The sequence below is a fragment of the Mesoplodon bidens genome (genome assembly GCF_964165515.1).
Source record: "Mesoplodon bidens genome assembly, chromosome: 18".
Lineage (NCBI taxonomy): Eukaryota > Metazoa > Chordata > Mammalia > Artiodactyla > Ziphiidae > Mesoplodon > Mesoplodon bidens.
This window is the reverse complement of record NC_138175.1, coordinates 29,348,438-29,375,771: the sequence shown is the minus strand read 5'-3', so window position 1 is coordinate 29,375,771 and position 27,334 is coordinate 29,348,438. Positions and strand designations below refer to the sequence as shown.

At 46.0% G+C, this 27,334-nt stretch overlaps 1 protein-coding gene across 3 annotated transcripts in view; it reads right to left on the bottom strand.

Annotated features, from left to right (window-relative positions):
* Nucleotides 1-24,273, bottom strand: part of GNAO1 (G protein subunit alpha o1) — a 171,071-nt gene extending 146,798 nt beyond the window's left edge. For all 3 annotated transcript variants that reach the window (XM_081215488.1, XM_081215487.1, XM_081215490.1), the window contains exons 1-2: nucleotides 23,385-24,273; nucleotides 23,127-23,169 (exon numbers count right to left, since the gene is read on the bottom strand). In XM_081215488.1, coding sequence (XP_081071614.1) covers nucleotides 23,127-23,169; nucleotides 23,385-23,502 — 161 coding nt within the window. In that variant the 5' untranslated portion in view covers nucleotides 23,503-24,273. The remainder of the gene's footprint in view (nucleotides 1-23,126; nucleotides 23,170-23,384) is intronic.
* Nucleotides 24,274-27,334: the final 3,061 nt, after the last annotated feature.

Below are 27,334 nucleotides of genomic sequence, written 5' to 3'. Positions count from 1 at the left end.
ACACCTGGCACTTGGCAGACCTTCAATGAATCGGCCTTCTTACTCCTTCTCTGCATTTTCCTACAGCTTCCAGCCCGGGGCTTTACAAATACTCACTTCAAAACTGGGTGAAGGAGGAGTCAATGCTTGACTCTAACGACAGGGGTCTCTTGCCCCTTAGGCAACACAGAAGCCATTATGTCAGCTGTGTATGAGTTTTTAGGATCCGGGCTCACGACAAAAAGCCACAGCGGCTCAAGCCTGTATAGGCAGCATCCTGAACTGAATATTCATACTACCTTACTGCAAGTGTTTAGCTAAATCTGGTGTCCTGTTAAAAATGACTATGCAGGGGCTTCCCTGGTGGCGCAGTGGTTGAGAGTCCGCCTGCTGATGCAGGGGATGCGGGTTCGTGCCCCGGTCCGGGAAGATCCCACATGCCGCGGAGCGGCTGGGCCCGTGAGCCATGGCCGCTGGGCCTGCACATCCGGAGCCTGTGCTCCTCAATGGGAGAGGCCACAGCAGTGAGAGGCCCGCGTAAAAAAAAAAAAAAAAAAAAGACTATGCAGCAATCACCTTGAATTGAACAAGAATATCCAGTCTGTCACTTTTTCACTGAAGCGTAAATCAGACAGCTCACAATTGATGCTGCAGAAAAACTCCTAAAGGCAAGGACATGTCACAGGGGACCTTTATGTATTAGGTAAACTCGAAAGATTAAAGGTTTCAGGATGGAAAACTTCCCCAATACAGCAAATAATCAATCTCAAGCCCCCAGTCATGGAAAATATAGCTAGTTCATGAAGCAGTTATATTCAAATAAGACCTGCTCTGTTTTTGTTTTTTCTGGTTTCTGTGCAATAAAGATGTCCTCTCAAGGTTTAGCAGAGAGCCTTGCCCATGGTAACACAAGCTGCATAACTGAGCCATGAGCCAAGTGCTTTTACCTGGACTTCCTCATCCAATCCCTAGTTCAAAGCTGTGGGGCAAGTACTGTCATCATTCCCATTTCGCAACTGAGGCACCAGGAGGGTAAACAGCTTGCCAAGGTCACGCAGCTAGTAAGTGGCAGGGCCAGGCAGGCCAGTCTGCCTCTAGCGCCTGCACACTGAACCACTGGGCTTTACTGCCCTCAAAACCCAGGGGAAGAAGCTGGGCTTGGGAGTCCACTTTGTTGATAGTTTATATGGGACTTTCACATCCATGATCTCATCTGCTACTCCTGGCAAGCATATGAGACTGATAACACAGGTCTTATCACCATTTTACAGGGGATAACCCGCCATCCCCCGTGAGGCTCAGAGACGGTTAGGACTTGCTGATTCCTCACCTGGCAAGCAGCAGAGACAGGACTTGAGCACCCGCACTTCACAATGGCAGGCAGGTTTGTGCAGGCGAGTGGACTGTGGCTGTGAACTCACGTGCTGGCATTTCAGGGCATCTAAAGTGGGTGCTGGAGCATCTCCTGCCAGTCCTGTACCCCCAGCTGCAAATGTGGGGGATGAGCGAGGTTCACAGATGGCTGATGCTAGCAGCTAAGTAGGGAAAACTAGGCTGTGGGGGGCATGCCTTTCTCTTCTGAGGACTCGAACATCTCCCCACGGAGCACCGTTCCCTGCTCCCCACAGAATCAGACTCTCCTGAGGCTCACAGACTCAGAGGAGCGTTGCTTAATTTTCTGGACCTTCCTTTGCTTAACAAAACACACTATTATTACCTTTTAAGAAACTGAGATATAACTTACATATAGTAAGACATATAAATCTTAGGTGTACAGCTCAATAGATTTTTATAGATGTATAACCTGTGTAACCGCTGCCTAGATCAAGATGTTATTTCTCTTAGATTTTTTGCCCCTAGTGTAGGAAGGAAGGGCTTAGCATTGTAGCCCTGCCGCGAACTCCTCTACTGCTTGGACCTGGCCCTAGCACCTGTAGGAAGGAATTGAAAATTACAAGATCTGTAGGAAAAGGGAGCAGAGGGACAGGCCTAGGCTATGGAGAGAGGAGGTGGGGCAACCAGAGATGGAAGTCTCCTGCACCGGAGCACGGGCAGCAAGGCCCTTCCCTCTCAATAGCGCTCAATAAAAAGCTGTGGTTTCATACGCTCAGCCATTCTTAATCTACTGGGGACCCACATACACAAATAATACATATCAAATACGTATAGTGGAGTTTCACATAAGCCCTGTGAAAACTTCTTCCCCACCCAACAGTCAATTTATGAGAAAACCCACGACAGTGTAAATGGTTTGCTCTACTTATGGTGTAAGTTTGACCCACATATCACTGTGCACCATGGACCTATTTGGCTTGTGGGGTAGAACAGAATAGGCATGGGGATTCCCTCCACAGGAGGGTTACAGCCTAGATGAGGAAACAAGTCCTACACATATCAAATGTTTGCCAACTGGTAAAGAATAACAACCATAATTATTATTATGTGCCTAGTGCTGGGCTAACTATTTTCTACTCTGCTTCATACATTCCTCAAACCTACTCGCTGGAAGGTGGCACAGCCAGGATTCCAACCAGGCAGGGTTGACACCAAGGCGGGCGTGGCACCCTCCAGCCCAAGTTGCTTCTCTGCGAACAGCCCACGCGCAGCACACTCTGCTACGCTCACGGGAGCAGGACTTAGCGCCTTCATGCTTTCTGTTCCCTCTGCCTACAAGACTCTTTCCCCATTGTACACAACTGGCTCCTTCACCTCCATCAAGTCTTTGCTCCAATTTCATCTTCTTGTTGTGGCCTTCCCTGACCACTTTGAAAAACTGTAGCATCCCCTCTGCATTCTTTAATCCCCCTTTCCTACACGGTAGGACCTCAATAAATACCTGAAGAGTGAAAAAAATGAATGAACAATAATGTTGGTGGAAAGCTTTTTAACCAAAGGGTTTCAAACAGTTCAGTGCAAAGACTATAAACATCTGAAAATAGCCAAATTCACATTCCCTCTTCCCTGGAAGAACTGAAGTAGCAAGTGCATCCAGCCTGGCTCAGCTGAGTGACCTTAAGTTCTCATGCAGGTGAGAAGACATCCTTGGTGCCCTCACCAATAGGAACCCTCTCATGCAGCCTGACCATGTGTGGTACACCCGTGCCATTTTACAGAAAGGGCCAAGCAGAGCCCTTCTGCTACAGAGATTCTTCATACCAGCCTCCTTGCTGCTAAAGTCAGGCCAACAACATTTGTAACAAATGACAGTACATCACTCTTATCTGGAAGCCACTTGTCCAGCAATTTCTGTGAATCGAAACCTTGCCAGGAGTCATGAAGGACAACGAAGAACTCTGAGCCGCAGATTGCACAAGAGCAACCCTGTCACCATCACTTACATTTATAGAGCATTTCACGGTTGCCAATTCATTTTTACATACTTAATCCCGTGTCATAAGTAAGCAGAAATGCAGAAAGTCCAGGTACAGGCACCAAAGCACAAGCACTCTACTTTACAAGAGCTCCTCAGGTCCTTGCTTATATCTTATTTATTCTTGCCCTACACACTATTGTGACAAAGCCAGGCATTTTGTTTTCGAGGCCACTGCAGATTCAGAGTAGAAGAAGAGAAGGGGAATAACGTATGAGGTAGGAACACTGAAAGAGCAAGATGTGACAGATGACAGCAAGTGAAGAGACCGGAAAGTTACATAAAGCGCATCAAAGCAGAATGAATTGCATTCCAGGACCACTGGGGGGCGGGGGGCGGGGGGCTAGGGCGGAAACAGTCTGCACATCAATTACCCTTTGGGGAACTGCTGATTTTTAGCATCAAAACAATAACAAAAAATGATGACTTGGGGCTACCAGGACAAAGGTTAAATACTGTGTTCAGCACTCAATTACTTTTGGTAACAACATATGACTACTTTCTTTTGTGAACGTCCCTCCTAGTTTCTAAAAGTCTCCTTGAATTGAGTTTGAAAAGAACATTTACATTTTTAAAAAAGTAAAACCCACTTTCACAAGTAGCACTGTGACAGGACTTCCTGGCTTTTCTCAATTGCTAAAGACCTTCCTCCCATCAATCGCCAAGCAGCCTAAGTCCGCACACTCACATTTCAGATCCAGGCTAAAATCCAGCTTGTCCCTTCCTTTTCCCCCCTACTCCTCATTGTTTAGCTCTGGGGTTGCATAATTTACAGTCACCCTGCGAAGGGCCGTGTGTTCCAGAGTAGGAAGCTGTCACACTGAATAGAGCACTGCTGGGCTGCATTCACACACAGAGCACTGCACAGCCAGCAACGGCAAGCCTCCTCCTCGAGTGCAGGCAGCTCCTGACAATCAGTGAGACTGGGGGAAAGGGGTGCCGGGAAGGACTGCAACCATAAATTCGTTCTAATTCACTGTATATAACAAAGCAGGGTGGTAAAACCGCAACCGTATTTTCAACTCAGGACTGAAACGAGAGGCCCAGGGCAACACCTAATTTGGTTCCTAGAACCCAACACATTGTGAACTCATTTTCTCGGTTGAGAGGGAACTATGTAGGGGGGCAGGGGTGGAAACTGATCTTGGGACTTTGGGTGAATGTAACCCAAGAGCTGACAATAAGCAGGTCTTCCTGAGTCCAAAATGCTAGGACAGCTTTATTAGCTTTATTAGCAGCAGACCAGATCTGCAAGGGCTGGGGCCCTGGGAGACAGCATGGCGGGGACAGGAGTTCCCAGAGAGTCCAAAACCTGAATGCAGAAGGTGTGCTGACTGGTATATGTATGACAGAGCAACAGGACTCCTCCAACTCCGGAATGTCCACTCAGTGATGAACCAAGATGTGACCCTGAGCAAGTCTTTCAGATAACCTGAGTCTCACTTTCTTCATCTCTAAAATGGGGATAACCAGTAACCTGCCACCAGTAAGAGTTAAGATGATCATGTATATTAAACATTTTAAAATAATAAGTGTTCAATAAATGTTATTTCCTTCTCCCCAACTGGCTTCCCCCAGCCCTTCCTGAACATTCTCCCTTGAGAAGTCAAGGGAGAAATAAGAGCACATTCATTCTTGCTCTGGTACTAGCTAGCCATGGGAACCTGGACAGTTCACTCCCTTCTCTAGGCCTCACAATCTACAATTAACCATTAGAATTTATATAAAAATTAAATAAGGTTGATGAATACAAAATCAATACACAAAATCAACTGTATTTCTATATACCAGCAACAGATACAAAATGCAATTCAAATGCTTATACCATCACCTTAGGAAGCCTTTCCAGTCCAAAGACCTGAATTGCTATTGTTGCTGCTAAAAGCATGTCAGTTGAGCTGTATTCCTGCCTGGAGTCGGGTAGAGTAGGGGGAGTTTGGGATTCAGGAAAGGGGAGAGGATAAAGAGAATAGTTCTATGTCAAAGGAAGGGAGGGAGGGAGGAGGCAAACAAGCTAGATATTCTGTACACTGTACAGATTCTGGGTGCTGGCAATATTGAATGAGAACACCCTTCAGAGCGTTCTATGTTTTTAGCACAAGTCAATCTAGATGATAACCCTAAAACTGAGTATCTGTCTAAATTAGAAGAGTAATCTAATGTCAAGACCAAGAAATACCAACAACGTTGGAACAGTTAAATTAGTATCTAAAATGTTGTGACAAATACCATACGATCTCACTTACACATGGACTCTCTAAAAACAAAACCCCAACCTAGCTCACAGACACAGAAAACAGACTGGTGGCCGCCAGGGGCAGGGGGTGTCAGGTGGGCAAAATGGGTGAAGAGGGTCAAAAGGTACAAACTTCCAATCATAAAATAAATAAGTCATGGGGACTTATTTATTTTATAGGGACATATAGTACAGAATGGTGGCTATAGTTAGTAATACTTCATTATTGCATATTTGAAAGTTACTGAGAGTAGATCTTAAAAGATCTCATCACAAGAAAAAAAATTTATTGCAACTATGTATGGTGATGAATGTTAACTAGACTTATTGTGATCATTTCACAATGTATACAAAGATCAAATTATTATGTTGTACACCTGAAACTAATATAATGTTATAAGTCAACTGTCCCACAATTAAAAAAATAAACTATTAGTGTCAACAAAAAATAAAAATTTTAAAAATGCAACTAATAAAAAGGAGCAATTATAAGACCATTGTAAATATCAAGGATCCAGCTATAAATTTAACAGAAAGTATATAAGCCCTCTATGGGAAACATTATAAATATTTTTAGGAGAAAGTATGATAACCTAAATAGGTGGTGAAACGTAATATGCTCATAGATCAGGAGGACTCAAGATGTAAAGATATCAATTCTACCCAAACAGATTAGAAAGAAAGAAATACTACTCAAAATCCCAATAGCAGTGGGGTGTGTGTGTGTGTGTGTGTGTGTAACATAAACCGATTTTTACATTTACATGCAAACACAAAGGACTGAGAACAGCCAAAACACTCATGAAGATGCCCAAGGTGGGGGGGATTTACTAAACCAAATATCCAGACCTGTTATAAAGCTACAGTAATCAAGATAGTGTGTGTGGCAATGAGCTAGGAGTCAAGAGTCCGATGGAATGGAACACAGAGCCAAAAAACAGGTCCCTGTGTATATAAACATTTGATTTATGACAGAGGTGGTTCTACAGAACAGTGACCTAAAAAAAAATCTCTTTTTCAACAAGTGGTGCTGGGACAAATGGGTATCCATATAGGAAAAAAAATGAAACTGGAATCCTATCTTACACCATATACAAGAATCAACTGCAGGTGAATTAAGCACCTAAATATGAAAGGGAAAAGCTTCAAAGCTTTTTGAAGAGGGAAAAGAAGGATAACTTTTGCCATCTCAAAGTAAAACACAGATCTCTTAAACAGGACACAAAAAACACTAACCAAGAAGGGGAACATTGAAAAATCTAACATAAAAATAAGAACTTTTTAAAATCACAGTGTATCATTAACAAAGTGAAAGGACAAAGGGTGGTAATATTTATAATGAATAAAACTGGAAAAGGACTATTGTCCAGAACATATAAAGAACTTCTACAGATTAATGAGGAAAAACCCCCTAATTTTAAAAAAGTAACAAAAGAACAGGTGCCTCACAGAAAAGGAAATCCAAAATGTCCAATCAATATATGAAAAGCTGTTCAGCCTCATTAGCAGAGCATGTAAAGTAAAACCACAATGAGATACACTATCAATTTGGCAAAAATTTTAAAGTTTCACAACACCAAATATCGGCAAGGATTTAGAACAACCCAGGAATTCTCTCTGCTAGTGCAGAGAGTGTAATATGGAAAAACCACTGTGGAAAACAATGTGGCATTATCTAATATAATTGAAGATGCCCAGCAATTCTACTCCAAAGAACCATTTACAAATGTATGTGCCTCAGGATATAAATCTACATGGATATTCATAGCAGCATCCTTCATAATTGCCCCAAACTCAAAATAACCCAAAGGCACATCAACAGTAGAATGGATAAATAAATTGCAGGGTAGTCAGAGCTGGTATATAATGCTGTATAGCTATATAGCAGTGAACTGAATAATGTATGGCAAATTCATAAGTATACACAAATATTTGTGAATGCTCCATAGAAAAATTATAAATATTCAGAAGAGAATGCTATAAAATACTATATAGCAATAGAAATGAATGAACTACAGCTATGTACAACAACTTGAATAAATATTACAAACACAATGTTGAAGGAAAGATGCAACTTAATACATAACAGTATGATTCCAATTAGGTCAAAACCAGGTAAGAATAAATCTTCTTTGAGAAGAAGATGCATGTATAGGTGACAAACTCTAAAGAAAAGGAAACACCATGAAAATCAAGGTAGTGGGGAGTGAGGGAAAGAGCTACGATCAAGAAGGGATATTTAGGGACCTTCTTTACATGAGTGCATGCTTTTTAAACATGTGCTAAACGTGTAAGATTAATGCACATTTTGCATATGTACTGATCTATGTCACAAAAATGCTTTTTTGCTACAAAAAAAAAAAGTCAATGTTACCTCTTCCAGAAGTCTTTCCATACCCCAAACCTAGGTAGATGCTCCCTCGGCATCCTCCACCTCTCAGCTGGCTGTAATGCCTATTAACTTAAGGGCGTCTCTGCCCTCAAGGGCAGCCATGGAGCCTGTCTTGGCTCACCACTGTATCCTGTGTCTACACAGTGCTGAGCACATGGTGAGTGCTCAACAAATATAAATTAATCAACGACTGCACTGAAGGATCTGAGTTGGTAAAAAAGTAATTAGCTCCAGACCAATCAACTGACAACCAGCAGAACATACTGAGTGATGTTATGGAAGGAGAGACCCACCTGGAGTCAGAAAAACTAGGCTCTGGTTCCATCATGTACTGGCCATATCGCCTTAAATACATCACTTTTTTCACTGATAGTAAAAATACTACAAATAGCTACCATTTAGGGAACTTCAACATTATGCTAAGTGCTTTTAGCTGTGTTACCGCATTTAATCCTCACAGTGTATCTGCAATGAGTTTAATTTGTTTTCAATCTCTTTTTAATGATTAGGAAACCGAGGTTCAGAGCGATGAAATGATTTTCCCCAAAGCACATGACAGCCAACAAATGGCAAAGCCAAGATCTCCAAAATTCATGCTTTCCTGATAGTACTACACTGATTTTCACCTCAGTTTTTCATCTATAAAATGGGGATACAGGAATGTCTGTGTGGCCTGACAAGGCTGTTGTAAGTAAAGCTCCAATGCAATTAACGAATGTAGAAGCAGCCTGTAAACTCTAGAGTGCCATTCAAAGGTAAGGAAAATAATATGTAATAAGCATCTACCATGGGCCCACACAAAACAAGCAGATGGTTTCTACCCACATTGAGCTTTCAAGCCAATTGTAAAGGAAAGCTATGTGAACGGGAAAACTAGGAACACACATCAGTAAACTGATTTAAGGAAGCCTTTAGGAAGAGCGCACAACACAGGCTCAACTGTCAGACCAGCAGTGGGTGTACTGCTTGGGCTGTGCAAGGCTGGCTCTCTCGTCCACCAGCCACGCAGCAACACAGCCAGAGGTATTTTGTTAAGGCATACTGCAATTTTTTTTTCTTAATTAAAAAATGTATTTTTTTTTTTTTTGGCCGAGCTGCGTGGCATGCAGAATCTTAGTTCACTGACCACGGATCGAACCCGTGCCTCTTGCAGTGGAAGTGCAGAGTCCTAACCACTGGACCACCAGGGAACTCCTAAAAAATGGACACTTTACAAGTCAGATTTACTGAAGTATAATTTACTTACAGTAAATTCACTCTTTTTGGGTATACAGCTTGACGAGTTTTGATAAACATATATAGTTGTGTAACCACCAATTAACAGACAGAATGTTTTCTATCACCTCCAAAAGTTCCCGTGTTACCCCCTTGTAGTCATCTCTCTCCTACCATCCCTAGAAACCAGTGATGTGATTTCTCTCCCTATCGTTTTGCTTTTTCCAGAATGCAGAGGAATCTTTTTAGTACATAAGTCAGGTCCAGTCGTCCTGTGTTTTAAGCCCCCATGGCATTCAGAATGAAACCCAAATGCCTCTCCGTGGGTTGCACGGTGGCTCTCTGCCTCTTTAATCCTGTTCTGCGTTACTTTTCCTTCCCTGTGGTCCAGCCTCTCGGGCTGCCTTTTTGCTCATTTCTGCCTTAGGGGCTTTGCATCTGCTCTTCCCTCTTCCTCAGCTCTTTCCTGACCAGCTTTCTTTCCCTCATCGCCTCTCACCACTCCCCACTGTTTGAGCCCTATTTCTTCCTTTAGAACAAACACATCACTACATGAAATGACCTGGCTCATTCATTTACTTGTTTACTGTCTATCCCCCTTCTCTAAAGCTGTAAGGTCCTTAAAGGCAGGGAGCTTGTAGGTCTTATTAAGAGCTCCGTTCCTAGAAACTTAGAATAACGCCAACCCATGGTTGGGCTTCCACTGGGATTCACAGAATGAACACACGTGTGCCAAAGAAGTAGGGACTAGTGAGGTCCACGTGGCTGAAACTCTTAAGAAGATTCAAAGAAGAAACAGGCCTTATATTGCATGCACATGGGGGAAAAAAAGGGTAGGAGGACTGGCCACAACTCTGAACCAGGGTCTCCCTACTGCCATTCTACCATCCCTTCCCCAAAGTCCCCAATGATGGGGCCACAGAGTGCCTGGGACACAGAGCTGGGGCCTCTCCCATCCTGGCCCTCTGGAGCCGTCAGGCTTGTTTCTCTCCTGAGGCCTGGGTCCCTTCAACTCTTCTTTGCCCACCTGGCTGGAGCTCCCACACACAGCCAGCTCAGGCTCACAGGCCTTCTTTCTCCTATCCATGTGAATTCAGAGAGGCAGGGAGAGCCCAGGGGTTATTCTGTCTTGCACTCTTCCCCGGGGAAGAGCCACACAGGACCCTGGTCTTGTAAACCCTGAGAGATTATAAGACAAATTCCTGCCTCGCAGGGCCCCACACGCTCAGCGAAGGGTATACGTGGACACGACATGCACTGGTGTCCACAGTTCCCTGAGCTGATGTCCCAGTTTTCTCTCTCAATTAGCACTAGAGTTCTGAAAGCTTAATTTTGTTATAATTTATTATCTCAGGTGGGGGTGGCCAAGGGAGAAGGCGGGGAATTCCTTTGCCACGAGAACATCTGTTTTGCTGGATAGCAAAACTTAAATTATGACCTCAAGACTTGAGCAGAAGCTTATAGCTCTTTCGGTCCAGTCTCCTAATTTTATATGTAAAGATACTAAATCCGAGAGAAGTTAAGGAACTTGCCTGGGGCCACCAAGCTAAATAGGGACAGAGCTGGGGTAGAACTCAAGTTTCCTTAATCCCAGTTCAGCCTTATCTCCACCTTAAAATGTTCTTGAATTTGGCTTTTATCCCTTCCTCTCCACTGAAACTGCTCTTTTAAAGGCCACTAATAGCCTCAATCACCAAAATACAACAGCCTTTTCTTAGTCCTCATCTAACTGGACAATGCCACGGAACAGAACCCTGCTCGCCACACAAAACTTCCTGAAGCACACGTGGCAGGGCCTCCTCTTGTGCCTCTGACCTCCAGCCCCTTTTCCCAGTTGGAGCTACCTCTGGGTCTATCGAAGGCAGGCTCCCCTGCCTCACCTCCACAATGTGGGGGGTGAAATCCTTCCTTGAGACCCCTTCTCCTCTTCATCTGCATTCCCACCCCAGGGGCACTGCATCCACTGACTCTCATGGTCTTACCACACAGGGCAGCCAAGAGTCCCCTACTCTCCTTCCAGCCCCGACCTCTCTTCTCCAAGAGAACCACTGAACATTGTGAACACGGAAGTTATCCTACAAGGACCGGAAATTCGTGCTTGCGGTCTGACTTGCCATCTTCCCTCTGCTACTTCCCTCCCTGCTCTTATGCTTCCTAACTTGACATAACTAAACTCTTATGCTTCCTAACTTGACATAACTAAACTCCAAAACCCAGGTTCAAAACTGGGAGGACTCTTCTGATCTACTCTTTTCTCCCCATGTTCAACTAGACACCAGGTCTCACTTATTCTGCCTCTAAAATCTGTCCCCCGTCCAATTCCTCATTGCCTTTCATAGCGATCCTCTAGTGCAGACTACAAAAATCTCTCTCTGCTCTTGAGCCTCTTCTCTGGTTTCCCTCTTCAAGCTCTCCTAACTTGGCACTCTACTACCCTACCATGTAGGGAGGAGGTTAGTGCACCCTATCATGTATTCACAGTGTGTACCCCGTAGCGAAATGCTCAGGGAAGCCTACAGTCCAGCTGCACTCTTCCTTTCCACACTTCTCCTCATATTCCCACAAACCCCAACTCTTCAGTTACATAAGACTGTCCACTACCCCATAATGGTGCCCTGCATGTTTGAGTCTTGCTTTTGTGCTTCAGCTCATACTGTTTCATCTTCCTGGAAGGCCTTACCCATTTTTAAGATGATTTTGGTTGTAAAGGAGAGAGAATTCAAGCTCAAATTAGTTTATGTGAAAGAAGGGATTTATTGGTTCACATAACTGTCCATTGCACAGAGCCAGCTTCAGAGAATACAATAATTATCATCAAAGGTCTTTCTGGAAACCCCTCTCTCTCCTTCTCTCTTTCCCCCATTCCCCCATCCCCCGAAGTCTCTCCCACAATAGGTAAACTTCCTTCCTGCACAGAGTAATGGAGATGTGAAAACATGGCCACAGACAGCTCTGGGCTTTCAACAATCCAACCCAGTGAGGACCTTGCTGGGATCCCAGATGAAGAGCTCCTTTCTCATAGTAACTACAAAATCCCAGAGAAGGACTCTGCTCGACCTGGACTGAGTCACACCACATCCCCTGGAAAGATCACTATGACCAGGGGAATGGGAAATTGTGAATGGCAAGGCCTGGGTCACATGCCCATTTCTATCTTCAAGCAGCAGGGGTAGTCATGGCAGCCCCACGGGGACAGCCTGGAATGAGGGAATCTGGGCAGAGTAGAACAACCTAGTTCCACTGAACTCTCATTTCTCCACCTACTGCCTCCACACTTAATCCTGAGCCCTTGTCCAAATCAAATTCTAGTTTTGCCTCTTCTGTGCACGGATTGTCTCCCCCAACTGATCCAACTCTCTGAGGGCAGGAATTGGATTCCTAACGTGATCAGTATAAGGCTTCACGCAAAGGTGTCTCCAGAAAAGTTTTCACAGTCTGCAATTACTATGTCCAATTATTTCTTTGTGAAGTCATTGCCTGATTCCCCTGGGACTGACTTGCCCACCACCGAATCTCCAAGCACCTAGAACAGTGCCTAACACATAACAGGGGCTTGATAAATATTGAGTAAATGAATAAATGAGTGGTTTGAATAGAACAAAGGTTACCAGCCTTTGGTGTTTGGTAAACGAGCACAGCTGCTTTTTAATCCTTCCCACTTCACAGAGAAAAATAAACGATAAGGCAAGAACTCCAACTTCTTGTCCCCACCATCCCAGCCCCAAATTTCTGTACACACACCCCATGCTTATGGCCTTCCTGTCAGTCTCAGGGGAGGAGATGCACATTCATGTCCAGATTAAGCTGCCCATCCATACTCTGCACCCCCTCCTCCCTGCCCATCCTCTTGGGGCTCTGCTCTTTCTACCACTTCCTCTTTCCTGTACCTTCTGCATCTCCCTTGGTCTGGACTCTTTCTTTACGGCTTCTCAGTGGATCCAAGTCCCCACATGGGAGCCAAATGAGGTCAAATAAATCCTCCCTGAGCCCTCCCCCCTTCTCCCACCTTCCTTCTACAGTTCCAGTTTCTTTTCCAGGAGACTCCATTTGTGGCCACAACTTCCTCAATCCCACATGCTTAACCCCACTGCAATTTGTCTCTTCTCCTGTCACTCTATTGAAACTGCTCTTGCCAAGGTTGCCAACAAGTTTCCAGACCCAATGGTCACCTGCCAATCTTCATCTTATTTGACTCTTGCAGTATCCGACTCAACTTAACTACTTCCTCACCTTCTTGAAATTCTTTCCTTCCTTGGCTCCCATGATGCTGCTCTGCCTTGGATTTTCTTTTCCGCCTCTTAGCTCACTCCTTCTTGCTTTCCATCACAGGCTCCTCTCCCTAGACGTTTCTCAGCTCCTGGAGCTGTGTGTGTGGGGGGGAGATGCATCCTCTGCCTTCTCTCCCCTTCTCACTTAGCCTGGTGAGATTCCCAACTTTCAAGGCTCTCACTGCCCATGAGCACCACAGAATTCCAAGTTGACCCTTCTCCCCAAGTGCATCCTATCTCCTCATCCACATATCCAACTGCCTGCCAGGGATCTCCACTTGGATGACCCACAAGAATCAGGACCAAACATGACCAAAATAAGTCAGCATTCTTCTCCTCAAGCCTTCCCTCTTCCTCCTGCATTTCTCCATCTCAGGGAACGGCACTACCATCCCACCAGTGGCCCAAACCAGGAATCCTGGACTCATTTTTGTCTACATCCTTTAAAATGTAGTTCCTCCTCAACGCCATTCCAGTTGATCATGAAAAAAATTCTATTATTGCACCGCCCAAATAGCTCTTAAATCTATCTCCTTTTCCCACCTCCCACTACCACCACTTTAGTTTAGTTCTTAATCTTTTCCCACCTGGATCACAGAAATAACTTTCCATCTGGTCTCCTAACCTCAGAACCTGATTCCTCCAGTCCACGTAGGTGATCTTTCTAACGCACAAAGCGATCCTGCCAACCCATTTCCTTAAAATTCTCTGGTTCTTGAAAGTTCTCATCACAAGGTAAAAAATTTTAACTATGTATGGTGATGGATGTTAACTAGACTTACTGTGGTGATCATTTTGCAATATATACAAATACCGAATCATCTCACTGTACACCTGAAACTAATATAATGTTATGTCAGTTATACTTGAATTTAAAAAAACCGTTTGGTGGCATCTCATTATACTCAGAATAAAATCCAAAGTCCTTGGCACAATAAGAAGGCCCTTCACGACCGGATCTCTGTCTCATCTTTTATCCTCCATCTCTTGACACTCCTTTTATATATTGTGTTCTAATCAAACCAAATTATTTCACATTCCCAGCATGTTCCATGTGGCGACATATCTCAGTGCCTTCTTACATGTTGGTCCCTCTGCCTGGCATTCCTTTTCTCCACCTGCTAACTACCACTCATTTTTAAGACTCAGCCCATGTGTCATTTCTCTTGGCCAATGTTCCTGCCTAGAGAAGGTGCCCTCTGTTCTCCCACAGCCCCGTGGCACTTCCTGCTCTGAGGTGTAAGGGTCTTTTACACATATCTCCCATTAGGCTGAGTTCCTCAAGAGCAGGGACTAAGACCTTCCTCCCTACTTCCATGGCATCATGTATATGTCTAGCTCACACTAGGTGCTCAGTAAGTGCTTATGGGTGAGCAGATGGATTAACAGCTGGGTGGCTGGCTGGCTGGCTGGCTGGCTGAATGGATGGATATCCTACTATCCTGTCTTTCCCAAGTCTTCTCCGACCACTTCCTTCCACCAAAGCCTGAACCTTCAGTGGCAGTTCCTCTCTGTTGCCACCTACTAATGGCCCACACTTCTGAGGCAGGAATGGAAAATGATTCCAGGAGCTGTCCAGATGATGATTAGGAACCACTTTCGTGTCAGAATCAATGTGATACACGATGGTGACCACCACCTCCACCTCCAGAAGGAAACTGGCCCCAACCAACCACTTGCTATTCTCTCAGCCACTGACCTCAATCAAGGCTTGTGCCATACTGTCTGCTGATGGGTACTGGGTCCTGGCCTGCCAGCTCTCTATTGCCCACACTAGTGGTGGTCTAGTAAGAACTGTGTGGTATTAGAATGGAAAGGACATAGGTTTTGGAATTAGGCAAATCATGATCTCAATACATTGCTGTCACTTACTAAGCTGTGTGACGTTAAGTTACACAGTTAACCTAACTTCTCTGACCCTCACTTCCTCATCTGTAAGATGGAATTGATGACTGTATTTCCTCATAGGTTGATGAGAAGAAACAAATGAGGATAACAGATGGGATTGAAAATGACGAACACAGTCTATGACCATCAAAGGCTTTCAATATTATTATTCCGTCTTTTGTAGAAATGAGTTTGCATTCTTTGTGCACCTCAGTTCTCTCTTTTCTCCAACTAACATTTATTAAACACCTCCTTTGTGCCAGACATTGGGCTCAGTGCTGTATGATGAGCAAAAATAAGTCACCATTCCTGCTTTAGGGAGCCCTGGTAGGGAGGGGGCACCCAGACTAGCAAGGGAGACAGATACATAAACACCTAATTAATTTGCACTGTGTAATAAATATTAGTGCTCTAAGACTCTGGAGGCAGGTGGCCCAGGTTGATTTTACAGCATGGGGAAGTTGTTCCCATAAGTAACAATTTTCCACAGAAAACCTATCTGTTGGCTAAGTCATCAGCAGGGAATCCAGGGTAAATTCTTGGTGATACAGTCCTATCCTTAAATATATTATCTCCCTTTCCTCTATTCTTGGTTGAGAAATCAAGTGAGCAGGGGGACAAATTCAAGGCACCGACTATTAGCCTTGCAGGATTTTATTTTACTTTAATTTTTTGGTGCTATGAAAAGCACAGTGTTTTTCCTCTTTTCTGTAAAGAAAATTAGAACTAAAGATGGCTCAGCAGATAAAAGCTGTGGGCGGTAAATACTCCTACTATTCCCCCCTGCATTTCAGGCTTCTAGGTTTCTCTTTGCATTTACTGAGCTAGAATCCTGAAAGAGGCCTGAGGAATTCTAGCTCATATCCTAAGTAAGAGATGAAAAGACTGAGGCTCAGAGGGGCTAAACGACTTGCCCAAAGTCAAGTTAGAGAAGGAGCCAAAATTAAAACACAGCTCTCCTGATCCTCCCCTTTAACTATTCTGCAAATCTCCCAACTCCCTGGATCTTAGGCACCTGAACCCCGGCAAGTTCCTTCCTGTCTATGTAGCCCTCCCATCCAGGGTGGAAGTCAGGGCTGTCTCCATTTCTAAGCATCCTGGAAGCCACAGACAAACCACTTCTTCCTTTAACATGTCACTGGGTCCCTCCTCCCAGAAACATCCTGTTTCTCAATCACAGGATACTTTCAGATCCTCCTCTTTGGTTTGAGAAGCACATCTGCATGAAAAGTTTGGTTAGAGGTGGTTTTCTCTAAATGCCTCTCAGGACTGACTTTCCTGGCTGAGAAAGCTTTGTGGTTGAGGTTGCTATTCTGCAATTATCTTGGCCTTAAAAGAGCTTTCATGGGTACCCCGCACCCCCTCAGGAGGGAGCCAGAATTGATTCTTCTATGTTTAGAACCTCGCATCAAAGACCTCAAGAATCTGAACATGAAGGTAATTCCCAATTTCATAGCTCACTTAGAGCAGGAAAGGAGCTTGGGGTAGCCCTGGGCCAACTACTCCAGGAAACGGAGCCCCCAGAGCAGCAGGAGCAGAGCCACCTATCTCGACTCCTGGTCCAGCGCTCTCTCCCACTCTCTGTAATATCACTCCAGCCTCCTGGGCTGAAGCAGCTGCGCCATCAAAAATGTCATATCACTTATGACAACAGTTAGTTATATAACTGATGCTGCAGAGCAGGCAAGGGGAAGAAGCCCTGAGCGTGAACCACAGCGCCCCACTTCTGGCTCTCAGGGAAGCTAAGGCCCACATACTTGAGAACTCCATATGGGAAGGGAACACCCACTAATCAATCAAAGGAATCAAAACTGTAGCTGACATGTGTAAAATGATTTCTAGAAAACTGTTAAAAGGGCATTTCATGTATTACATCACTTAATGCTCACAACCCTGTTAGGTATTTTTATTATCAGCCCTATTTTACAGGCAAGGAAACTGAGGCACAAAAAAGTAACTTGTTTAAGGGCACACTTCTAGTTAGTGGTAGAGTCAAGATTTAAAGCCAAGCAGCCTGGTTACAGAGCCCAAGCTGCTAACTGCCTCTCAGTTTTAAAAGCACGCTAAACGGCTTCTCTCAATAGGAATCCACCTATCTCTTTGAACCACTAACAGGTCACTGCTCCTTTCTCTCCTTCCTCCGCTATGCTAATGACCGATTTCTCAGGAGGTTTCTTTCCTAACCAGTATTGTGCATAAATGAGAGACATAGAATAAAATAAGAATGTGATACTGGTTTGAACAAATTCTTAGAATGCAGTTTGAGCACCTTCAAGCTTTTTATGATGCAGTCAATAAAGTGAGGTGAAGTGCTCTTCTTACAGCATCTGCTAACCATTTTAAAATCCATGCAGTATGTATGTAAACATACACATACGTGCACATTTTTAAAAAATTTTCAAAATCAAAAGTTGTTCTTTGCTACTGTCATATTTTGGGGTAATTCTTTCCAAAATGTTTTTTTCAGTTTGAAATCACCTCCTCACCAGCTTGTCTACCGTCTTTCAGATCAAAATGTGCTCTTGTGATAATGGTCCGTCTAGCTTTGTAAGAAATGAGAGACTTAGAACACCCTGGGAGAGAGGGAACCAAGTCCCTGCATCCAGATTGACTGAGCACATGTCAGAAAAATATGACCTTATTCTACTCATATTAAATCTCCAGTGTTAACAGTGAGAAGCTGAAAAACATAAGTGATCCTGTCCTATCTTTAGCAGGTGTGGCTAAGATGCATGATATAATCTGGGGAGTTCCAAGTCCTAAAAAAACAAGACAGTCCTCTGACTCTGGGCACTATAAATCTAATCTAGCCCCACACAGAGACTAGAAATTCTGGATTCCTTTGGAGTCTTGTCAATCCTGCATGAAGCTTCATCCATTTAATCTCATCAGCAACAACCCTTTCAGTAAGCACACGGGTTCGATTTCAGAATCCAACAGGTGACTGAGGTTCAAGAATTCCACAGCTGATTCCTGAGGAGATCAGGTGGACTGTGTGCTACTCTTCTGGCAGGAAGGTCTGCTGGTATTTACAGCTCAGTGAACAGTAAGAAGGGAGACAGCACCATCCATCAGCAAAGGAGAACTCATCTGCTACTTGATCTGACATTCTGTTTGCGCTCACACTGTCTCCAGAGAGAGAGGTGCATTCCATTTGAATAAACATGGAGACAGGAGGAAGGGGAGGGGGAGCAAAGCAGCCAAAGAGATGACTGCAGAAACAAGAAGTCCACAGATCGAGGAGCTCTCAATGGAGCGCTGCCCCAACATGGGACCGTTTGGGGATGTGCAGGAAACGCCCTTTCAGACAACTGTACTTTTACTGAGTAATGGCTGCAAGCTGCTATTCACCTCCTCTCATGCCTGCCACTTAGCCGGTGCCAAACAGCGGTGCGCTGAATGAACACAGGCTTGCCCTGAACCTAAGCCCTTGCCCTGAACCCTAATTACAAAGTCAGGGTCAGGTGGTAGGAGGAAACCAACAGCTTTTGGCAATCTTAAGATTGTCTTCCCTGTCTGGTAGGGTCTGTCCTCAGACTCCAATCCTACTGGAAGGGCTGGGATGTTTGTATGAGCAATGGTGTCTTCACCAGGCAAATCCTTAAATTTTGTTTTACCAGTGGCACTGAGCAAGCACCTTGGAAAGGAACACACATCCAAAGTGCTCCACTTTACTGTGTTCACTTATATAAAGCCTACCAGCTAGCAAGCCAGGCCTCAATTGTCACCTTCGGACTCTCTAGTTCCCTAAAAATTCACTTAATGCTCCAGAGACAACAGCTAGCCTGAATATGACATCACAGAAAATTCAACATCTCAAATGAGGACAAACTGTGGTGTCCATAGCAATTCCACAGTTCATTTTACATTTTCATCAGGTAGACGGTCCAAGTAGTTGTCACTATTTGCTCAGAATGGGAAGTCACTTAAAGTGATTCTGTTGATTCCATATATAATGCCTGAAGAGATTTCTTTGAGAGGGTTTTGGTGATTAAATAAAATTAACACTTGCTGTTAAAATTTTGATTAATTGGAAGAAAAGAGTCCCCTGATTGACTGCAAAAATGACGAGGCTGTATCACAGGTGAGGTCAGGACCTCCTAACAAGCAAAATTATTTAAAATGTCACACATAAAAAGTCACTGATTACTCATGATATGTGTAAAATTATATTTTGCCGTCTCAATGATCATTGTTTATTTCTCAGTACGGAAATGTTCTGGATTGTCCGACACAGAGCTCCCAAACACTAGTTCACAATCACATACACAAAGGAAAAAAAACCTAGCAAGCTATTTTCAAATGAAAATTTTAATGAAGTATTAAGAATCACGCTTTTCAAATGACAGTCTAACACATAGCCTCTCTTAATGGATGCGAGTTTCCCACTGCAACATGTATCAAGCAAAAGAATGTCAAAGGTCAGTTTCCCTGCAATGTTCCTAGGCTGGTATGGGTGTTAACACTTTGTTCTAAGCAGCATCTGCCTTTGTAATATAATTTCAGTTACTACAGGCATATATGGAAGCCCCGTCCGTCTTCTAATCAGCACGCCATAACGTGGATAAGAATGTACGCTGAATGGAGTGGCTCTTTGCTCCTCTGGAAATGCTGATTAAAAAGGATCTGGAGATGTCTCAATATCAATATTCTTCCTCTCAATGCAACAAGCTGAGCTATTAAACCCCAGTCCCCATTAGGAAGTCATCGAGTTCTCACAGGGCATCACTCACAGAGAACGCTCTAATTTCATCTGCCCAGGTGAAATAAAAGAGCATCCTGATTAACTCGTAAGTATGGTCTGATAGGTTGTTAACCAATCATACTGGCCAGGCAAGTCCAAAATTGCGTTTTGTAAATGCCACCTAGATTTTCAGAGCCAGCCCCACCCATAAGTACAGTTCTCCTGATTCAAGTGACTCTCACCCAAGTGGCAATCTGGAAAATCACCTCTGCAAGGGAAGGCTCAAAAGAATTCGTCACTAGGATACAGTGACACCAATCTCACATTTTGTGGTTAATAAAACAAGTCCTGCATCCAGCTTGGCACAAGGCCCTGATCTGATTTATTTCAAGCCAAGCTGGAGGGCTTACAGGAAAAGCTGCCATTCATGAATGCTTCAGGAGGACAGGACACTAGGGTCCCTTGTGGCAAAATTTACATGGGCCAGAAATCTTTCTGACTCACCTTTTGAGCAAACTTACTCATTTCCTAAAGAGAACTGGTGTATTTTTAAAAATATACTAACAGTTTTACCTACAAAATCTCAATTCTGCCTGTTATTTTTCTCCAGAAAGGCGTCCTGTCGGGTGATAAAGGGGGGAGTGCAGGGAAGAGAGAGAAAGTGCCAGGACGTCTGATTTAACCATCTGAAATAGCTAACGCTTGATTTCCGCCCACCCCCCCCCCCCGTGTAACCAAATATGAGACGCAGAAGACTTTCCCGGAGAAGTCTAAATACAGCCTTCATTTAACATTTTCTGCCCCAGTACATAATTAGGAAATTTCATTCTAAAATGGCACGCCTATCTCCTTGGAGAGCGTGCCTCTGTTTGAATAAAAAAGGCGAGGTATCCTTCAGGATATTTTTAAACTTCTTATTAAATCAACCTAAGTTATGGGGCTTGTTCAGGAAAAGCAGGTAAGGAGTTGCTTTGGCAAATTCAAAGTTAATTTCCAGACTCTAGCATACACCCCGCTTCCCTCAACCGAGCGTTTCCGAATGCCTTCGGCCTCCTTCGAAGAGGCTCGGCTCTCTCCGCCGAGGCCCCGGCTCGGCTCCGAACACTGCCGAGTCCCTCCGAGCCTCGCGCCCAGCCTGCGCCGAGCCGAGCCGAGCGCCACCAAGCTGAGCCTCCTCGACTTTTCCAGCCTCGGCTGGGCGCTGTCCACCACTCGCAGCGCCTGAAACCTCACCCAGCTCCGGTGGCTGGGGCTTCTACTGGGCTGCAAGCCTGCCACTGCAGATTAGAGTTCTGAAGTTTTGAAACGTCCCCTTTAGGGAGAAAGGGGTGGTGCTGCTTGCATTTACCGACCTGCAAGGCCTCCTCCAGGCAGATGCAACGTGCACCTTGTTGCAACGAGCAATTCCCCAGGCCCCGCCTTCCCATCCATTTGGGTTGCACAAGCTTCAAAGAAGCCCCAGGCCAAATTACCCGTGGATAATTTGGGTGCGGCAAGCCGAGGGGCCTCTGCACAGAAAGCCCCAGGGAGCTCTCGAACAAAAATAAGAACACGTCAAGCAGACGGGAGAAATTGTCTCCGAGTCGCTACTCCCTACCATCATGGCGCCGCCTAGAACCCGCTTGTCATGCCTGTTACACATGCAAGATTTTTTGTATCTTGGTTCTGAAACCGCAAGCATGCTTCCTCTCCCACCCACCTTTCTGCGAAAGGGGTTTTTACTTTCCATTGTTTTCCTACGGGATGCAATTACTTCGGCTATTCTGTCAAGCTGAAAAATAATCATTTTTGTTTACTGCACAGCAACCCCTAATTAGGAGCTGTGTGTGCACGAAGGTGTCACAGCAAAGCGACGTGGAATCCTCGCTAAACGGTCTTAACGAACTCCTCCGTCCCGAACCGACAGGCCGACGGAAGCAGCGGGGCTAGGAGGCCCAAGGGCGCGCACCCCTTTCCTAAGGTCACCCCCTCCCCAAGCAAAGCTGCCTGTGGGCTCACCAGGAACTGCTAACCAGGAGTGGATGGGGCAAGAAGCAAGCCTGGGAGTAGGAAGGAGGGGCAAGGCTCCTTGCTGAGAAAGTGTGGAAGGGAAGGAATATCCCATTTTGTTTTAATTTTCAACCATCACTCAAATCCACCCCCAGTTAATTAGGAGGGGAAACTGATATCTAAGGCAGAAGGGGGTGGTGCAGCAAGTGGGGCCTGAAATCCGCATTGTGGGTAGATTACACGGAACACAGCCTATGCAGAGTGTAAATAAATACATTGATAAAGGCCACAGAGTGAACGAAAACTGCCAGTGTCAGGAGAGCAAAGGCTGGCAGGGTGGGGGAGAAAGGCGGGGGAGCAGCAAGGGGCGGGCATTCAGCCTCACAGCCAGCGTCCTCCTTCCACCTCTACCTTGGATACACCTGCGCCAGCCACATTCGCTTGGACACCCACCCCCTCCCCTACCACACGCCCCTTCCCCCAACCTCCGTCCTTTGGGGGTGGGGAGGAGGGGCAGAAACCACAGCCTCTAATTCAGCACCAAATCCATGAACAGCAGACACTTGATACTCCACCCCAGCCTAGGGCTGGGTCCCCTCCACGTTTTAGCCAAGTTCAAAAATCACTGCCCCAGGAGAAGAGTAGGGGGAAGTGGGATTATGGATGTGGAGTAGGGGGTGGAGGAAGGAGGAGAGAGAAATAGAAACAGAATGATACAGAGACACAGAGATAGAAATAGAGGCAGCGACACACAGGAAACACCACACAATCAAGAGTAATGATCATAATCATGCCAATAATGTGATGTTCTGATCAATATGGCGGACGCTGTCATTCATACAACTACAGGCGCTCCCCTTCCCTCCACCACCCCCCCGGAGAAGAAAACACCCACCCTGGGAGTTGGGGTGGAGGACCCAGAACCAACGCAGGGCCTGGGGGAGGGGAGTCAAATTCAGGTGTGTGTATGCGTGTGCGTGTGTTTGTGTGTGTGTGCACGAATTAAAAACCGGGCCTGGAGAGCAATGTGAAGTGAGCAAGGTAATAAAAATTATTTTAAAATTATGCTTAATAAAAGTACAAATCCCAATGCCACAGGGACTTACTTCATCTGCTTCACAATGGTGCTTTTTCCAGATTCTCCAGCCCCTGTTGGGACAGACGGGGGAAAATTTGGTGAGTGTCAGCTTAGGGGACCGGGGTGGGGGGTTGGGGGGTAAGGCATGCGAGGGAGTGGGCGATCCTGGGCACATGGTGGTGCCAACTCGGGGACCAGGTCTCCCCAGGAGCGAGTTGGGGGGGACTGGTGGGGGGGTGCAGAGTGGCCGGGATCGGGGGAGGGGGGTGGCAGTCCCGGTCCTTACCCAGCAGGAGTAATTTCACGTCTTTGGCGGCGCTGATGCCATCCTCTTTGAGGTTTTTCTCAATCGCCTTGCTCCGCTCGAGGGCGGCTCGCTCCTCTGCGCTCAGAGTACATCCCATGGTGGCCCCTTCCCTGCCACAGCCCGCACGACTCGGCTGGCACGGCTCCCCGGCTCGGCGCGCCCCCCACCCCCCCAGAAAGCAGAGCCTGGGCTCAAAGGGGAAAAAATCACGATAGCCTCCCCTTGGCTGAAAACAAAAATGTCGGGAAAACAGAACCCCCCAAAAAGACAGCCTCTAACAAGATTCCAGCCGCGGAGACTCGCGGCAGCTGGCGGGGCTCTGGGGGTGTCGAGGCGAGGGTGGCCGGGGTCTGGGGTTCCGGAGCCGAGGGAGGAGGCGCCCGCGGTCCGAGGAGGCGCGGGCTGCAGGCACTGAAGCTTGTGCACGACCCAAAATAAATAAAATAATAGTCGAGGCAGGAATCGCAGCCGGAGCCGGCGGAGGGTGGGGTGGGGGGCAGGGTGGGTCCTTCTGCCGCTGCTGCCGGAGGAGGAGGCGGCGCGGGGTGTGGAGGGAGTGAGTTAGGGGGTGCTGCTAGTTTATTTGCATCGCTGTTCCTCAGCCGTCGGTGCGTCCGCGGCGCCTTCGCCGACCCCCGCGCGCTGGGCAGGGCTGGGCAAGGGGCCGGGCCGGGGGGCAAGTCTCTAGCGGGAGACGGCGTCGCTGTTTCCCAGAGCTCGCATCGCTCGGTGGAGCCTACCGAAGAGAAAGGAAGAGCGCGACGGAGCCGCGGGCAGCCGGGAGCTCGAGGGGGAGCGAGAGAGGAGAGACGCTGGGAGGGAGGGGAGAAAAAAAATGAAGGGAGAGCGAGCGAGCGAGCGCGCGCGCGCCACAGACCGGGCGGGGGAGGGGGCGAGCGCAGCGCGCGAGTGCGCCAGCTGCTCTGCGCACCCCGCACGGCCAGCCGCCTGCTGACGTCAACAGGGCCGCGCGCCGGGCCCCCGAGACGGGGGGGGCGGGGGGCGGGGGAGGCGCGCGCGCTGAGGTCCGCGTAACTAGCGGGGGCGCGCGCGCGGCGCGGCCTCCCCTCCCCCACCCTCCCCCCACTCCCCTCAGGGCCCGCGGCTCCCTGAGGTGGGCTCATGCGAGGCCTAGCGGGGGCGGGGCCTGGGGCCGGGCTCGAGCCGGGGCGCCCCTCCCCGCCTCCGCCTCCGCCTCCGCCTCCGCCCTCGCTCAGTGGTCTGGCGGCTCGGGCCTGGTCAACGCGAGCTCGGGGCTGGGTCGCCCGCGCCACCGTCAGGTGGGTCCACTAGGTCGCGGCCGGCGCCGCCTCCCTCGCTCTCCTGCCTCCTCTCCATCTTGGCTCCAGCAGCGCGCCTTCTTGGTTGCTCTCCGGCTGCTGGGGCCGTAGCTGCCGAGGTCAGGTGGCCTCGGTTAACTTGAGGAGACCGTGGTTCTGAGGGAACCTGCGTTCCCAATCATTCGCCCTTGGGGCGTAGGGGCAGATTCGGATTTTTCGCTTCCTGCGTCCCACAAACATTTATTGAGCACCTAGTATGTGAGAGAGGAGGCTGTGAGGAGAGGAACACAGCAGGATGAGACAAAGCCAGGGCCTGTTCTCATGGAGCCTCTGCCTCCCTTTGCCATCGCAGACCCTGCTCCAAGATTGCCGGCCAAAAGGGCAACGCAGGAGACAGTTCCCACACTGGGCAGCTTTTGGATGGGAGGGACAGGTTTTCATGCGAGTGATGCTTACTTTCTCAACACAGAACTTAAATGCTTTTGCTCATTTTGAAAGGTTTAGTTCCGTTGAGATTTTTGCACTGAGCCCTCTTGTCCTGCCTCTTCCCGAAACACAAATACATTAAATGAATAGATTTTGAGAGAAGAGAGCTTCTTCCTCTAAATCTTTGAAAACACTCCCCGGCCCCATCTCTTTTTAAAATAAAGACCCAGCAACCCTGGGTCAGTTACTCAGCGTACAACTCATCAAATACTGAGGAAACACATACACTTCTGCCAAAGATCGGGCATGTTCTAGGTGGTCTCTGAGATTTTGAAGAAATTAGTTCTCACTGCACAAAATGGTTTTACAATCAGTTCCATCAGACAGCCTCAGAGGCCCTCCTAGAAAAAGGGGCCAATAGGAAAGATTGCATGGGGATAGGAGAGGCAACCGGCCAGTGGAAAACGTTTTTTCTAATAGTTGGGCATTTTTGTGGCTCTGAAGGCAAACTTGTTTGCTTCATTTCAACAATAGAAAAAACACCCCTGTTTTTGGAAATGTTACCCAGCATAAAAATACATTTGCAATGGGGGGGGCAATTAAGGCCCACACAGAAGAAAACATTTTTTCCCCTGAATTTTTCAATTTGTTGTTTCCCAGTTTGGGTTTGCCTCATTCCACAAATAGCTGTCTATGTCAAAAGTTGTATGTAATGTAATTTGAATATTTAAACTTAGATCACATTTAAATATTGTAGAAAACTGACAAAGGACTCTTATAAAGAATTGTTTTATAAAGTAAATAACTTCTTCCCCACTTGCCCCTCCACCCCTACCCAGTCTCCTTTTGTGTGTGTATTGAGGAGGGGAGCTTAGGGGATGAATCTGGTTTGCTTAAAATCTGGCTGTCACTAAAAATCAGCCTCCCAGATCCAAAACAGAGCTTAGGTGACCAATATTCTATAGAATTTGTTATTTCTTTTAAAGGTTGCTAGGATGGTTATGCAGATCTCTCAGATATAGGGAAAAAATTCAGCCACCTCACCCAGATTCTGCAATCCCTACGAGGCTGCATCTGAAATACTGAAGAGGTAAGACCATAACCATTTCTTTGTAAATGGTGGGTCATATTTTACATTTTAATGCTCTTTCATATGAAGTAATTTTTAATTGAAGATCTTAGACTCTTGGGGCATTGTGGTTTACATGGTTGAATCAAACTATCTTTGATTTTGGGTATATTTATTCCTTCTTGGTATCATACCTAGTATGGTGGAGGCACAAACCTATGTTTTGTGTTTTTCTTTGCTCAATACTTACTAAGCACGTACCTGCCATGGACAGGGTAATGTTCTAGGCACTGTAGGTGTTGTATTTCAGGTTTGTCTACGCTGTTTTCTTTTTCTGGGTCACTTTGCATCTTTATAGCTCGGCTTCATAAAAGACTAATAATGATCTGCTTCACCTGTAGAGTGCTTTACAGCTTACAGAGCACTTTTCTGAAAATTATCTCTAGTGATCCTCCCACATAAACCTCAGTTAGGCATTGTGGTGTGAGCAGTGTCATGGCTGAGTGGAAAGAGCCTGGCCCATATCAACCTGGGTACCCATTTTACAGCTGAGAAAACTGAGCCTCTGAGGGGCTGAATAAATTGTTCAAGGTCATGCAGTCATTTAGTACTAATGCAGGGCTCCTTTTACAGGTTTGTGGACTATTTGAGAGAGGACATGTTATACGTATTTATTTTATATTTAAATATATATATATTTATGTCTGCATATATATATCATACTTCCTAGACTCACAGAAAGCTTACAACTCCAGAAACCAATCATATTCTGGGCCCCCCCCCACCAAAAGAAGTAAGGATAACATCTCAGTTCTCTGTGAGTTATTAGTAATTAGATAATACCACAAGTGTTTAATTTGTCCATAGTTAATTCCTGTGGGAATGAGGAAATTATAGTCCTAACATCAGAAGTAATCAGGGACGGATTCAATTTGGTTTTATTTTATATGATCCTCAGAACTATATTTCTCTGATTGTTCCTGTTGACCAAAAGAATAATTCTCCTTTACCCCACCTTAGGTCAACTATAGCCCTTACCACACATGGTTCAGCATACTTTTAATTTTAAAAGTAGGTGATCAGAATATTTTATATACTTTCTAAAAGGAACAACAAAAGCCTACATTGAGCTGCTTTTGTACCACATGTGGCTC